This window comes from Danio aesculapii, chromosome 11 (assembly GCF_903798145.1).
Source record: "Danio aesculapii chromosome 11, fDanAes4.1, whole genome shotgun sequence".
Classification (NCBI taxonomy): Eukaryota; Metazoa; Chordata; class Actinopteri; order Cypriniformes; family Danionidae; genus Danio; species Danio aesculapii.
The window spans coordinates 43,197,910-43,215,494 of record NC_079445.1 but is presented as its reverse complement, the minus strand read 5'-3'; the positions used below and the strand labels follow the sequence as shown (position 1 = coordinate 43,215,494).

The following is a 17,585-nucleotide window of genomic DNA, read 5'->3' as shown; positions in this document are numbered from 1 at the left end:
ACACACACACACAAATACTACTGACACTTTAGCCTACCCAATTCACCTATACCACATTTCTTTGGACTTTTGGGGGAAACCAGAGCACCTTGAGGAAACCCACGCCAACATGGGGAGAACATGCAAACTCCACACAGAAATGCCAACTGACCCAGCCGAGTCTCGAACCTTCTTGCTGTGAGGCGACAGCACTACCTACCGCACCACCGTGCAGCCCTATATATATATATATATATATATATATATATATATATATATACTAACCACATCTGTTTAATGTTTATCATTTCTTTTTTTTCATATTTATTTTGTGTTGTCACTTTATGTACACTGGAAGCTTCTGTAGCCAAAACAAATTCATTGTGTGTGTGAAGCACACTTGGCAATAAGACTGATTCTGATTCTGATATATATATATATATATATATATATATATATATATATATATAAATGTGTGTGTTTGTGTGTGTGTGCATATAGGTATAGATATGGAAATGAACAAATATAAAAATAAAGGAATATAAGGACAGATAAAAATACAGTTAAAATTATAGAGTAAAATATAGTATGAACTGAAATGTATATGGGAAATTTATGGTATTTGATCATTATATAATGTTTGTTTATTAATTTATCATATATATTTATGTGAAGCGCTTATGTTATTTTGTATGATGATCTTTTTGTTTTATTTTTGTTGTACTTTTTTTCTGTCTGTTCAAAAAATTGTTTTAGCATTTGGCTTTTGTTGTCTTGGTTATTGATTGTAACTGAAATGCTAAAACAAAATAAAAAAGAGCATCCGAAAAATAAACAAACAAACATTATTTTCAATCCGTATGAAAAACGTCATCGTTTTTCTCTGGAATCGCGGCTCCGCCCATATTTTTACGTCACCCTAAACTCCCGCCCCATATCTCGGTGGTGCGCGAGCCCCGCGGCGGTTTGTGGCCGGTGTGTATGTGTGTATATATCTCTTCAGGAGGACGACTTACTTACAATTATCCCGTCGCATACAACGATTTTTCCTCCCGTTTCCAGGGTTCCGGAAAGTGGAGACCTCCATGGCTTAACGCGGGACCGTGTCATGGACTTTATTCGTGTATGACTTTCTTTTCTGGGGAATTTTTCGTGTCTCTCAGCGGGCTAAGCTAGTTACCGAGCTCGCGAGCTAATACTGGATTTACGCAAATTCTCCGCGCATGAAAGTTCCACAGACCGAACAAATAGCAGTTTTTTTGGGGATAAATCAACTCGGGGTTATTTATAAAGTCTCTTCTAGTTCGGACGGCTCGATAAGGGGAAGGTAGAAGGCCAGTGATACCTCAGCTTAGCTAACGAGCTAATATGAAGTTAGCCAGCTAACGCTCTCGTGCGCAAGAAAACACCCTCCGCGCGAGCTGTGCTCTTGTATTCAATCTTGACAGCTAAATACTTGCATTTGAAGTCTGTTTAAATAGGCATTTGAGGTATTTTTCAATATTAATCACTCTGTCTTGGGGAGTGGTGGCTTGATGGTCTGCTCTGCATACTTCAGCCAAACCCACTCACATTATTATTAATCTTCATTATGGTTTAACACTTTCACAAGTGCATTTCGTGCCTAGAAATCATTCCCTCTAAATATAGACACACATGTCAACTTGACAGTAATACTTGTTTTTTTTTAGGAGAACAGGTTGACCAATTCAACAGGTTATTGGTGTACTAGTTGCTGGGTTGTTTACTGGTCAGGCCTATGCTTGTAAAGGGGGATGAGGATGACTTGTGTTGGGAACGAAGTATAACAGCTCGAATTGTGGACTGTCATCTGGACACACAGATTTGTATGGAATTGGGCAGCTGTTTTGGGTTTTGTTCGGGAACATGGGGGTCTCGCAAGGGGGCAAGAAGTCATCTACATAGTGTATAAATATACAGTCTTGTTGACGTTATGTAGTCTGTTTAGCAGGAGTCTTTTTGTAGAGTTGGAATTTTTTGTTCGTATTACTATGTGCGTTGGTCTGCTGGTAATTTATTAGGAAGATAGGAGAATTGGAGCAACAGGTCAGTCTGGATCAAGAAACCCTGTCTTTCGTCTCTGGTTGGAGTAACACTCCCAAGCCATCCTCAATGCCTTCAGCGCTGGCCGTGTTCACCTGCCGCCCGAATTCACACCCGTTTCAGGAACGTCATGTTTACCTGGATGAGCCGGTCAAAATCGGGCGCTCCGTGGCCCGGTGTCGCCCTGCCCAAAACAACGCCACCTTCGACTGCAAAGTGTTGTCGAGGAATCACGCTCTGGTGTGGTTCGACCACAAGACAGACAAGGTAAGTCTGATGTTTCACCATTCACGGCAGGCAGAACAGGTCAGATTGGCTGTTCATTAAAAAATATTACATTTACTAATTGTTTTAAGATAAGTAGTTTCAAACATTTTGCATGGGCTGAATTTAAACAAAGTAACATTACCAAATTTAGTTAGTTTAAAATCAGTCTATAGAAGTTGTTTGCAACCACTTACCTCAAAAAATGTAGTAAATACAATAAATCATTTTTTTTTTCAGTGTTGTTGACCCGCGGATGAAAAATCCACCTCCAGCTTTCTCGATTTACTAAGATTTTCTTTGTATCTGTCTGTCAGGTTGTCATAACTGTCTATATTAGGATTATAAAGATAATATCCCCACTCAAAAATAGTTTAAGATGGAATTAATGGGTGAATATACATTGCATTAGATCAGTGACTCTCAACCACATTCCTGGAGGGCCACCAACACTGCATATTTTGAATGTCGTCTTTGTCAGTTACACTCATTACAGGTCTTTCAGTCTCTGCTGATGATCTGATTCAGGTGTGTTTGGTTAAGGAGACATGGAAAATGTGCAGAGCTGGTGGTCCTCCAGGAACGTGGTTAAGAAACACTGCATTAGATCGCAGGTGTCAAACTAAGTTCTTTGAGGGCTGCAGTTCTGCACAGTTTAGTTCCAATCTGATCAAACTAATTGAGTTCTTTAGGCTTGTTTGAAACCTCCAGGTAAGTGTGTTGAAGCAGGGGTTTGAACTAAACTGTGCAGGTCAGCGCCCCTACAGGAACTGAATTTGACACCCCTGTAATATATAGTAAAAAATTGCTTTTTCTTAACTAATCCAAAAATTCCCAGCTATTTTTGTGCATTGATTTGATGTATTTTCTTTCAATAAGCTTATTTTTTTAAAGCATAGTTCACATAAAAATGTAAATTCTGCCATCAAAGTCCACTTGCTCCAAACTTGAGTTTTTCTTCTGTCGAACACAAAGATATATTGAAGAATGTTGGAGAAACCAGCCACTGACTTCCATAACATTTTAAAATTCATACAATGGATGTCGATGACTGCTTTTTTCATGTCAGTGGCTGAACATTCTTCACAATATCTTGTTTTGTGTTCAAGAGAAGAAAGAAATTCATAAAGTAAATGGTCAACAATCATTTTAATGCACGTGTCAAACTCAGTTCCTGGAGAGCTGCAGCTCTGTACAGTTTAGTTCCAACCCTAATTAAACACCTGATCCAACTAATCGAATCTTTCAGGCTAGTTGGAAACCTACAGGTAAGTGTGTTGAAGCAGGGTTAGAGCTAAACTGTGCAGGGCTGCGGTTTGAGTTTGACACCCCTGCTTTAATGTGTGTAAATAAGAACATAAAATGTCATTTATTTTATGAACTTCACATTTATTTAGTAACAAACAAAAATATTTAATAACCATTGTATTTATTAATTTAGTAAAAGTTTATTTAGTAACAACAACAACAAAAAATGGATAATATTGATCTGAATTGTATGAATATGCCATAAGTCTTAAACTGGATTCCTGTAGGGCTGCAGCTCTTTACAGTTTTGCTCCAACACAAATCAAACACCGCTGATCCAAATAATCAAGGTGTTCAAGACTACTAGAGACTATTAAGCAGGTGTGAGTTGAGGTCTTTTGGAGCTAAACTATGCAGAGCTGCTGCCCTCCAGGAATTGAGTTTGAGACCATTGGAATATACGGTCAGCCAAGGCCTCTAGTGGACCAAGTTTACCTATGCTCGATTGGCTTTTAAACCTCTTTGACATTCAAGTGGCCTATGGCAGTGACATAATATGTAGTGTGCTGGACTGTTTTTTTGAGGTGTAAATCTTCTTCAGTTAATTTCTGCTGTTTAGTAAATTCGACAGCATTGAAGTGCTTGAGCAAAACTTTCATGTTGCTTTGATCAATGTTTTTTCACCTTTATTAATTTTGTTCTGTAGAGATTGCCAGTTTCTAGCTATGAAGGGCCAAAATTTAAGGGTTGAGGCCAGGGTTACACACAGAAAGTATGTTGCAGTATTTCCAACTCGAACATATTAAAGTAAATTTAAAACAAGTCACTTTAAAAGGGGTGTGCATGACTTTTCTGTAGACCAAGAGGTTTACAATCCTTCAGACACTCTTCTGGACACTCGTGGTAAAATGTAAAATATATAGATGTTCACTCTTGATCAGCGTTGACCTGCTAATCTTAATTCAGGCATCTGTTATCTATATTTTGATGATTTTGAGATGTGCCTGTTATGATCTGATTGTTTGCTATTACATGCTGTCTGTCACAGTCATGTTGTCCCATAATATCTCTCAGGAAGGTGACAGAGCCTTTTTACAGCATCAGATAAACTCTGCGACTAACATGCGTGACATTGCTGGACAGTGTTTAGTAAGCAGGAGTGATATATTGTTGTGGCATTTATATGCTGTATATGTTCATATTAAAAATTATGGCTGTTAATTCTGACTATCTGGTCTTGCTTGTTAAATTGGATGTCCAGGTTTTTTTCTTTTTAGCTTCCTGGTACTCACATTATTAGTGCGTCTCCCATAGCATCATGTGTGAATGAAAGTGTAAAATAATCCTGTTGAAAGCAGCAGAACATATTTCACTATGTAATATCCTTGAACATACCCAGTAGGCCTGTGCGATATTGAAGGAAAATGTGATATCCGATAGCATGCTAAATAATGCAGTATATAATATCAGATACATTATTGTAAGAATGTTATAACCAAAAGGTTTCATATTATTTCTGAGAAAAAAACATTAGTACAACAAAGTAGGGCTGCACGATTCTGGCTAAAATTAGATTTTTTTTTGCTTAAAATCAAGATCACGATTTTCTCTCGATTCTGTAGATGTAAAATAAAGCTAATATGTGTAGGTTATTATTGCGATTCTCAAACATTTGGTAAAACAACAATAATAATATTGGGCCTTTATGTAGATCTACTATTGGCAAATTTTATATAGACTATAAGATATGTCCTGTTTGTTAATTCATAGTAAAGTGATGACATTAGAAGATTCCCTCTTGCATTATATCCAACATTATATAGGCTAGAGTAGTTATACTGACCCAGTAAACTATTATTCTCATGCACAACACTTTGTGTTTACTATGAAAGAAAAAACACATCAAATGCTTGATTTAATCATAACTTTAAAATGCGACATGATCATTTAAAGGATGTACGCATCTCAATTTCACTTTCACTGCCGAGTGTGCTCATGTCATGGCTGTCGTCACTTTGAGAAAAAAAAACATACATGCAAATCATACTTCACGTGCGGCTCCTGAGAAACGATCACTCTATGATACAAACTGAAGGTTATTTAGAACTTTATTAACTGTTATTCACAGCCTATGCAACGTCATTGATGGGCACGCACGTGTCCTCTCGGTAACAAACAGTGCGTCAGCTCATGTGATTTCACAGCTGCGAATAGCCTACATCATTATATTAAGACAGAAATGACTTTTTGGGTGAATTATACCTTATAAATACAGTATGTTAGGGCTTTTCGATTATGACAAAAATCACAATTATGATTATTTTGGTCATAATTGGAATCACAATTATTCAAAACGATTATCAGTTGAAGTCTATATATACAGTTATGTTCCTCCCTGTAAATAAGGAAAGGTAAATAAATCATATAGAATAAAAATATGAAACAAACTGTGCTTTAAACATCTTCACTGTAAGAAAAAAACTGTAATTGTAGTTACAAAAGTCCTTCAGTCAAGAGCAGTGAGGGATTTTCTCCTTTTGTTGTTTGATTAATGCTAAAAATAGTCGGTAGCAGGAATATTGTGCGCTGTCACTTTAAGAGCAGTACGCTTATGAATGGTTCTCTTTCACATGTCTTTTGATACTCAACTCGTTTATTACACAAATGAGGGTTAATATGAATCACTAAACACCACGTTTTGACACCTATTTGTCCATTAAAGCGTTCACATTAAGATGACTCGTCTCTGAGGCTGAGCACACGCACACACAACAGCATGCGGTCTCATTCGCGCTTTTAAAAACATGAATGATTCGAATGTACATCAGTGAATGATGAGCATCCCGTGCTGCAAACGTTACATTACAGTACATGCTTTTAGTAATGTTCACGTGAAACTGAGCTTTGCAGAGCAACAAATGTGTACAACTGGAAAATGGGCAGTATATGATGCAATAATCGTTTATCTTGATTCATGTTTTTTCATAATCGTTACAAGCCGAAACCGAATTTTCGATTGATTGCACAGCCTTACAGCATGTGACACTTTTAACGCCATTTAGAGGCGTCCATGTTGCTGAGTAACGTATATAGAGCAATGTGAAAACTTGTACGAAACTAAATTAAATATTATATTTATCACCTCCACTGGTGTAACTTTATCAACATGAAAACATAAAAAAAATAAATCAGCAAAGCAAAAACATTTGAAAGCGAATGGAGTTACTTTGCTGTCTTATTGCTTTCCTGACATGGCTTGATTGCTTGTTCATATTTCAGCATCCATGCTAAAATCTTATTTTTGGACCAAAACAAAAACACAGCATGTCTATTTTGCTTGGTTTCATGTGTGTTGACATGTAACTACATTGCTTGATGTGCTGAAAAAATCTTACAGAGGGTGTGTGCAAGTGGCAGGAACAAAAAAAAATACTTAAATCACTCATTTATTGCACATTTGCAATATTTTGATATATTGCACACAGCCCTAGTATCCAGAAACGTGCTCTTGGTGTATTTCACTGTGTTCTACTTTTCAGTGCACATTGTATTAGGTCATAAGTTGTTTTCCCCCTTAGGCGAGTGTATAGTTGCTTTTAGAAAATCCCACTGCAGTGGTTGAAGCACAGTTTTGGTGGCTGTGTGCAAGTGCATCTTTATTTGTTGTTTTTACAGTTTGCGTGCGTGTAGAGGTTTTCTCTGCGTCTGACACTGTGTGTAGGTGTGTTTCGCTTGTAAAGAGGAAGTATTTGATGCCGTGAAGTTTTGCCATCATCACTCTAGGGAATCATTTCTCCACTGTTGTGAAATAATTGCCGCCATGGTTAACTGCTGTCGTCTAAATTAAGGTGTGGTGTTTGAATTAAGGGTGTGCTGAATGCTGCAAAACTAGGTGAGGTGGTTAACTCTTCACAGACTGCATTTGCTTTTAATGAAGGAAAATTAATCATCTGATACTAAATAATGATTATTGAGACTGACCACAGGCTTTAAGGTGGTAAATATAGACTTTTAACCTATAGTAGCGTGATGCGAGTTATTTCATACCTCAAATGTTATCTATATTATCAGCTTTATATTTCCTTTACTCATGTTAAACGTGTTTTAATGATTAGACTTCATTTCGCTTGATGTTATAAAATGAAATAATCCACAAATCTTCCTTGGTTATAGCAGTTATGCAGATTTTTGTCATGGTTATGCGTAATTTTATAAATCACTATCTATACAAGGAGAGCATTTATTTAGTGCATTGAAGTACGTCTGAATTAAAGCTGCACGATATTGGGGGAAAAATCAGACATTACGATATTTTGTTTTTCTGTGATGTATGTTGCGATATCAATACATTTCACCAGATGGCTTAAATAGCTCTATTTCAAAAGAAATAGTTCATTTAGATTGATTGATGTGATTTTTGTAAGGCTGAGAATCATGTTTAAAAATAATAAACACAAGCAAAAATAATTACAATAGAGCAACAATACAAGTCAAATAAACAGTGCTTTATGGTTTTCCAGAGAGTCAAATAGCTTTTATGTGCAGAAAATGAATAAAATGTAAATAGAGTCGGCGCCAATAGCCTAGTGGTATTGTGCGCCGACATATAGCACCAACGTGCTCACGGCGACCCGAGTTCGATTCCTGGCTCGAGGTCCTTTGCCGATCCTTCCCCTCTCTCTGCTCCCAATGCTTTCCTGTCTGAAATCTCTACTGTCCTATCATAATAAAGGTGAAAAACCCCCAAAAAAAATTATAAAAAAAAAATGTAAATAGAATAACACTGCATAGTATTTATTTGATCAATTCAGTGAAATTAATCTTCTTTAAAGTTACAAACGTTGCATTTTTTGTGCCTGAATGCTTTAAATTCTCTTGAAATGCTTTTAAAACACACCTAAATTATCAATTTTCACTCTGTTATGGTTATTCTTTGCAATAACTCCAATAACTGTTGTGCTGATCAACTATAATCCCAACTGCGATGTGACTATTGCGGATGCACACATTGCGATATTGATACTAAAACAATATATTGTGCAGCCCTCATCTGAATGCACTAAAATTATTTTTGTAAAACTTACAGGCTATTTTGTTTCCTACAATATAAAATGTGTTGATGCCCTTTAATCCTCTAAACTCATTTAAAGCATCAAGTTAAAGTGTGTATAACTTAAAAATAAAGCTAAAACTGCATAATTAACTTACTAAATTAAGTTAACTTAACATAAAATGTTCTCATCATCGTTTTGATCATATTAAATTTACAGTGTACACCAATATGTAATGTCAATGCAATTAATTAGAAGTGGATATCTTTTCATTTTAATTTTCGTCAGTAGTTAATTATAACTAACTAGAACAATTAACATATAATTCTGCTACTTGGTAATCATTAAACTATTTTCACTTGGCATTTGTACTCATTAACTACTGAATCTAAGCTGCTTGGTTTTTGTTCTGCTGCATCTTGTTATTGACAGTGTAAGACAGTCCTAATACTGTCCCTTTCCTCTGAGTGTCCACGTTACGTCTCAGTAATCACCTGAAGAGACTTTGCTCCTATTGGCATGCTCCCTGTCGGAAAGAGGAGCCAAGATGAAGCCATCTAAACTGGGCCAGCCAACAATTGGCACAATGTGAAAGGATGCCAAAATCTCCACCTGTCCCCTGGCTTTGTGAGGCTGTGTGCTAGTGTGGGCATTTCTGAAAAGGTGACGATTGCAACTGTGTGCCTGAGAATGTGTCCTGTATTTATAGGCATCAATCAAAGCCGCACAGCCGCTAATAGAGTGTCTGGATGACTGCTCTTAACTCTGATACTGCTATTTCTTGTAATGGATTGGCATAATGACACCCATGAGAATGAAGCCAGTGTGTTTCCAAGATTCACTGATTCCTGCCAGACTCAGAGCTGTCAGATTTACAAATGAGCTCTTCTTATTCAGTTTTTAAGTTGTGTAATTTAATTCTATTCATTGCATTCGCAATTATATTAAAAAAGCTATGTAAAGCATTTATTTGAGTTTTGATTTGTTTATTTTGTAATAATTGGGAGCTTGGTGATTATTTTTCCTTGATTTGTTTTTAATTTCAGGCTACGTAAATGTCTCTATCTTAATGTTTTTTTAAATCTGTAGATCTATCTATCTATCTATCTATCTATCTATCTATCTATCTATCTATCTATCTATCTATCTATCTATCTATCTATCTATCTATCTATCTATAGATATATATAGATATATATATATAGATATATATATATAGATAGATAGATAGATAGATAGATAGATAGATAGATAGATAGATAGATAGATAGATAGATGTATATATGTATATATAGATAGATATATGTATATATAGATAGATATATGTATATATAGATAGATATATGTATATAGATAGATATATATATGTATATATATATATATGTATATATATATATATGTATATATATATGTATGTATATATATATGTATATATATATATGTGTATATATATAGTATATATATATGTATATATATATATATATGTATATATATATGTATATATATATATATATATGTATATATATGTATATATATATATGTATATATATATATGTATATATATATGTATATATATATGTATATATATATGTATATATATATGTATATATATATGTATATATATATGTATATATATATGTATATATATATGTATATATATATGTATATATATATATATATATATATATATATATATATATATATATATATATATATATGTATATATATATATGTATATATATATATATATATATATATGTATATATATATGTATATATATATGTATATATATATGTATATATATATGTATATATATATGTATATATATAGATATCTATCTATCTATGTGTATATATATATATATATATATATATATATATATATATATATATATATATATATATATATATATAGATAGATAGATAGATAGATAGATAGATAGATAGATAGATAGATAGATAGATAGATATAGATATCTATAGATATATATCTATCTATCTATCTATGTATATATATATATATATACTATATATATATATATATATATATATATATATATATATATATATATATATATATATATATATATATATATATATTACTTAATTATTACTAACATTACTTGATAACTTAAGATTTAAAGAAGATTTTTAATGTTTTTTTTAAAAAGCCTGCGTTTAATTGATCAAAATGAAAACAAAAACAGTACAATTCTTAGATATTTTTTACTATTTGAGACAACTGCTTGCTATTTAAATATATATAAAATGTTATTTATTCTTGTGATTTAAAAACTGAATTCTCAGAGTTATTACTTCAGTCAGGTGATCCTTCATAAATCGTTCTAATATAACTTAAGTTTACACACGGTGAGGAGTAAAGTTTACTGTAAATATTTAATCAATGCACAAGATACCACAAAACCACCAGCATGACATGATCAGTATGGAAAGTCATGTGAGATCTGGATGCTCTGTTATCTGATTATTGGTCTCTCTAGGTTTGTTTTAGGTGATGCTTAGTAAATACCGGTATCAAAATGTAAATATTACCATCTGCTCAAAGTCTATGTTAAAAAGTACTTTTAGAAATGACAGAGTTTTACCTCACAACTCCTTTAATATTAGCTTGTCATAGTGTGAGTTTAGTCAAATTTAGGTATAATTAGGTTGTTTGTCTTTGTAGATTTGTTGTGCTTTGTGGTCTTTTTCATTGCATGTTCTTTATTTGATACCATGGAAACAACAGAGGGCAGTTAATCTGTGTAATGTTGGTCTAACGTCACTGATAAATTATTCATTACTTAGAAAAATTGTTGTCATTTTGTAAATTATGGATAGCATGTGGTGATGTATTGTGCCTGATTATATGACATTGAGGTTTACCACAGAGGTTTCTACATGCATATTTGTTAATTTAAGGTTAAACTAACTTTTATTTTGGCAGGTTATAATAGAGTTCTGGCCCACTCATTCACACAGAGACATTTTTTCACAGTCACTAACTTTTCCCACCCACATTATTTATATTTTCCCGAACTCAGCAGGATACACCATACAATTACAGAAACAGAATGACTGAAGAATGATCGATGACAGTATTTGCACTTATTCTACACGAGAAACAACAACTCTAAAACTAAAAGAATGGGTGTTGAATGATAACATACACAGGATTTCATCTGTTATTCGCAGACGATGTTGTTCTGTTGGCTTCATCTAGCATGGACCTTCAGCATGCACTGCGGCAGTTTGCTGCCAAGTGTGACACGGCTGGGATGAGAATCAGTACCTCCAAGTCCGAGGCCATGGTGCTCCACCGGAAAAGGGTGGTTTGCCATCTCCAGGTTGGAGGAAAGTCCTTACCCCAGGTGGAGGAGTTCAAGTTCAACTGAGAAATATTTACCCTGGGCTATGTACTCTTGCAGATTTTGTTTTCACAAATCCACTAGAGGTCGCAGTGTACATTTTTGATAATCTCAAATACGTTACTGGTGCACGTTTTCTCATGTGCAATTTCTTGTAAATCCACCAGAGGATAAACCATAATCCCAATGTGCCTGTGTTGATGCAAACATAATGATTTAAAATAAAAATGAACAATTAAATAAATATAATGCCATTCCTCTAATGCCATGTTTCCTCTAGGTTTTTTTCCAGCAGTGGCGGCAGGCCTTTTTTACACAGAACTACCTGTGGCGTTATTTCAATGACAAATGTGCAGTATATAAGTTGAGATCGCATTTATGTAATAGCCTACGAGTATGCCAATCTCTTTGCTTGTGCGCCGATTTCCAAACTTCTTGCACGCCCTTAAATATACGCTGCTCAAGCGCAGATCTTCTTGTGCGCTCTCAAATAAACGCTGCTGAGGTGCAATTCAGTGCGTTTATGTAACGAGTATGTCTCCAACATTTATTAGATTTGCTAGAAATATTTATGAATGTCTCCAATAGACCTACAGAGTGGTATTAATGCGTCTTGAAGTTAAGTGAAACTGCTATACGTCGTGTTTGCTTGCATCACGCACCTGTCAGTCAGCCATTCAGTCAGTCAGCCAGCACATAACCTTAAAGGGTTAAACAAATAACGCACAGCACTACTACGGTTAAAGAAAAGTTCGGTGTGATTATCACCCGCTATTAAAAAAAAGACGACCAAATGTTTTGAATGAAAAGCTGTAATGTAACAATGGCGGGATCAATTTTGGCATGGCGCCCCGCCATGGAAGAATGAATGTAGCGTAAAACCATGCATTATAAACATTAATATTATGGGTGTAAGAAAATTATATTCAAGGTGAAGTAGGTAATTTATACCTTGGTGAAGGCAATTGGTTACTTTAGAGGAGAGTTTGTCACTTTTATAATTGCCATGTGATAGGCTGGCAGATTAATATTGTGTAAAAATTTACAACCAAATTTATTGACAAGTTTTGTGAGCATTTCTATTACAATATAATTTTAAACACAGCTTTGTCTTGTAATTTTGTTTAAATCTTTACTAACATTATTAATGATTATTAAATGTTCAAGTGGCATTGGTAAGAAATTGGATGCAATTAATGATTATTAAATGTTTTTTTAGATTAGATTAGATTCAACTCTATTGTCATTACACATGTACACGTACAAGGCAACGAAATGCAGTTTAGGTCTATCCAGCAGTGCAATAGCAGCAAGTGCAGGATACAGGTATAAGTTATAAAGTGCAGTTATAGAAAAACTATGGTGATATTTACAGATGGATGTACTATGAACATTATATACAGGTTGTATTAGCTATGAACAGATTTACAATAAATGAATATATGTACAGGATGCTATTAATAGCAGAAGTGTGCAGATAGATAAACATAATTACAAATGTCCATGTGCAGTGGGTATGTACAGTTCAGATAAGTGAATCAGTGCAATGAATATGTGCAAACTTTAAATGTGCAATTGTTAAATAGTGCAGTGATTGTGAGGAGTATAAGTTAGAGGAGTGTGGGGGTGTATTGGGGGGGGGCAAAAGAGTCAGTGAGGGGCAGAGTTCAGAAGGAAGACAGCTCTGGGGAAAAAGCTGTTCCTCAGTCTGCTGGTTTTTCGTCAATGTTCAAGTGGTATTGGTAAAACAATTTAATGAAATCAGCCGATATGTTCGTATATAGAGCATTTAATGTCGTCTAATGTTAAAAACTAAGCTCAGAATCGATTCAAGAGAGAATAGCAATGATTCTAAGATTTTCAAGTTTTCAATTTCTCGAAAGATTTTTCACCACAGCTCTAGTCTCTGGTTATCATTAAATTGTGGCTTTCGAGTGTCTGTTTTATTGTTGATAATCTCCTGCATAATTGCTCTTGTGCCTTTATCCTTTTTAGCTGCAGGCTGTTGCATATTTTCTGTCAAAGTGTGAGTTCTGTTGTCAAGTCTTAAAATAGTCTGATGCCATTTGCGCCCCATTTTTAAAGTCTGCTGTTATTATAGGCATTGCCAAGCTGGGGACAACTGGCTAGCAGCTGACTGTAGCTATAGAGCTGTAGCCTCTTCCTGATATGAACAGTGCCCTGCGGGGCGACCCACACCCTAGATCTCGAGCAGCTGGATGGGAAGCTGTCTTTATTCTCATCAGAGTGTGCGTAGCCTGAAACATGTCAGAAAATAATGTAATACACAATCTTTTTTTTGAGAAAATTGCACCATCAGCATGTTTCTGACACTAATAATCTGTATAGTAGACTGTCATGCTTGCAGATAATAATGTGCTATTGTAAATACAGGGGTATGTGTTGGATTTCACCAATGCTTTCTAATAATTCAGACTATTTTCGAGAAAAATAGATCATCTCAGGAGCTACTATTACATTTACACACATGTAACATGCAACAGAAAAACACCAGCAAATTCTGGGAATGTCTCTGAAAAAGGACAGCTGTTCAAACGAAGCAATCTAATGAGATCCTGTCAACCCAATTAATAATAACATTAACTGAGTCGTCTTAATTAGATATGTTATCTATGTAAATCCGCACTGTCTTATACTCTTATACTCTTAAATGTGAAGTTTTTTGACATAACCCAAAGCTCTCACATACTTCCACAGTGCTGTAATCTTATTAACCAAGTCCATTAAATCCACCCTGTTAATTCATTGGAATGCAGATGTTTTATATTTCAAATGTATCCCGAGCCCTGTTTCAAGATAATAGACTTTATTTACAAATCCTCATGCTTTCTTCCAAATCGCAACATACTTCATTTGGTTTCCAGGTTACTGTAAACACTTTCATTGGTATCCCTATTTTAAATCAGTCTCCTTTTCAACTTGTGCTATTAGTGGGGTGGATATCTGCCATTTAGGATCAAACCCTTCTCACTACACCTTAGCTTGTTGCTGATAAAAATGATTGAATAAATTGAATGAATGGCTTATTTTGAGCACTCCTATTATACTGTGCTATAGACTCACCGGCCACTTTATTAGCTACAACTTACAAGTACTGGGTTGGACCCCTTTTGCCGTCAGAACTGCCTTAATCCTTCGTGGCATAGATTCAACAAGGTACTGGAAATATTCCTCAGAGATTTTGGTCCATTTTGACATGATAGCATCACACAGTTGATGCAGATTTGTCGTTTGCACATCCATGAAGCGAATCTCCCATTCCAGATGCTCTATTGGATTGAGTTCTGGTGACTGTGGAGGCCATTTGAGTACAGTGAACTCATTGTCATGTTCAAGAAACCAGTCTGAGATGATTCACGTTTTGACATGGTGCGTTATTCTGCTGAAAGTAGCCATTAGAAGATGGGTACACTGTGGTCATAAAGGGATGGACGTGGTCAGCAACAATACTCAGGTAGGCTGCGGTGTTGACCTGATGCTCAGTTGGTACTTATAGTCTCAAAGTGTGTCAAGAGAACATCCCCCTCACCATTACACCACCACCACCAGCCTGAACTGTTGATACAAGTCAGGATGGGTCCATGCTTTTATGTTGTTGATGCCCAATTCTGACCCTAGCATTCGAATGCCGCAGCAGAAATGGAGACTCATCAGACCAGGCAACATTTTTCCAATCTTCTGTTGTCCAATTTTGGTGAGCCTGTGCCAATTATGGATATTTTCTCCTTTCCAGACCATTCTCTGTAAACCCTAGAGATGGTTGTGCATGAAAATCCACTAGATCAGCAGTTTCTGAAATACTCCGACCAGCCCGTCTGGCACCAACAACCATGTCATGTTCAAAGTCATTTAAATCCCCTTTCTTCACAATTCTGAGGCTCGATTTGAACTGCAGCAGATCGTTTCTCATATGCGTTCTTCAGCAATCTTGCGTCCTTGTATTCTCATGTAACGTCGTCATCATCAGCTGCCAACGTTCAGTTCCAATACTCAAGACCGCAAGAATGGAGGACGCGTGAAACTTCCCGGATGTGTTCTTGATTTCGAGGAGACATGGATGCAGACTTGAGCACCGAACTCGATCTAGAAGTTGCAGAAGTCATTGCTACTGGATGTGGGAAGCGCAACAATTTATATAGATTCATTATTAAAATTCAGAGATATCACTTATTTATCTCAGGAGTTTCCATTACCATGAAATTCTTAACAAAGGAATAAACACATTTAAGAGTGTTTATTTACTGAACTTCATATTAAAATCTGTTTTATTTGTATTGTTCAAAGTATATTTGCAAAGTCTTTATGAATAGTATATATTTTGAAAAGGGGAAAACAATAAATCATTGTATGAATGCTGTAATGTTTAAATAATTTTCCATTAAAAATGCGTTAAGGTCATGTGACCATCAGGAAGAAAGCAGCATCCCATTTTTCACAGGACGCGTTCTCTGTTCTTGTGGTAAGACCAGTCTCCACAAGAACGCAAGTCCGTTCTCTGCGCTCTTGGAATTGAGAAACAACCCATGTCTACATGCCTAAATGCACTGAGTTGCTGCCATGTGATTGGCTGATTAGAATATTGTGTTAACGAGCAGTTGGACAGGTGTACATAATAAAGTTGCTGGTGAGTGTATATGTGTTGGTTGGGAACCTCTCATACCTTTTATTCCGGTGCCCTTGTGTAACTGTAGGATAAATCTGCTTGATGTTTGTATACCTTCAAGACAATTACTGCTTTTAAAAACCTTTTCAAATTACCCTCTATAGTGAATTGAGAGAGTGGGTTGTTGTATCCCAATGTTGGGTAAAATAGAATCAAACACAACCATTGCGTTAAGTGTTTTTAAATTTAATTTAAAACATTAACTCAGCATTGAGTTTGTCCATATTTGACTCAATGTTGTGGTACAACAACCCATCATTTTTAAGAGTGGACCTCTGCTTGTTGAACATTTAAAGCACCACTCCTCTTTGGAAAGCACTCAAATAACCCAGTAAACAAAAGCATTTACTATTATTCCAATTAATTACAAACCTTTATCTGTTTTTTTCCATCTCTCTTGTTGCTTTGTTTGCTAATCTAGTTTATATTGTACTCAAATTCTTGTTGATTAAACTGACAAATTGATAGGATGTGGATAAAAGCCTCTGGTAAATGAATAAATCTAATTATTGTTCCTTTCCATTAAGTTTCTGACAGGTAAATGTTCTCTTATTTCCTATAATTCTCCACTAGATGTTCAATGAATAGTCTTCTGTCCAGGTTTGTGTAATTCCTGTGGTGTGCTTGTTTTGAAAAGCTAAGAATGGAGGACTTTAATGGATGCATTTTGGCCTTGGTTTTTACAACATTCTTAAAGGTTTCTGTTGTATTTGAGAGAGACAGACTTCAGGTTTTAAGAAAAACAAATATAGGTCAGAACACCAGTGAAGTTGATATTGATTACTGGCTGATGGGAGATGGGGTGTATTTTTAAATAATGTAAAATGAGTGTATATTGACTTTGTAAATATATTGGAGGAATTGAGTTCTTTGTAGGGCTGTGCGAGTAATCGAAATCAATATTCAGAACTTAAAACCTAATTTTTCT

General features: G+C 35.2%; 1 protein-coding gene across 1 annotated transcript in view; it reads left to right on the top strand.

The window, feature by feature from the left end:
• Positions 1-930: 930 nt before the first annotated feature.
• Positions 931-17,585, top strand: part of slmapa (sarcolemma associated protein a) — a 103,463-nt gene continuing 86,808 nt past the window's right edge. The window contains exon 1 of the mRNA XM_056468853.1: positions 931-2,310. Within this exon, the coding sequence (XP_056324828.1) occupies positions 2,113-2,310 (198 nt within the window). The 5' untranslated portion in view covers positions 931-2,112. The remainder of the gene's footprint in view (positions 2,311-17,585) is intronic.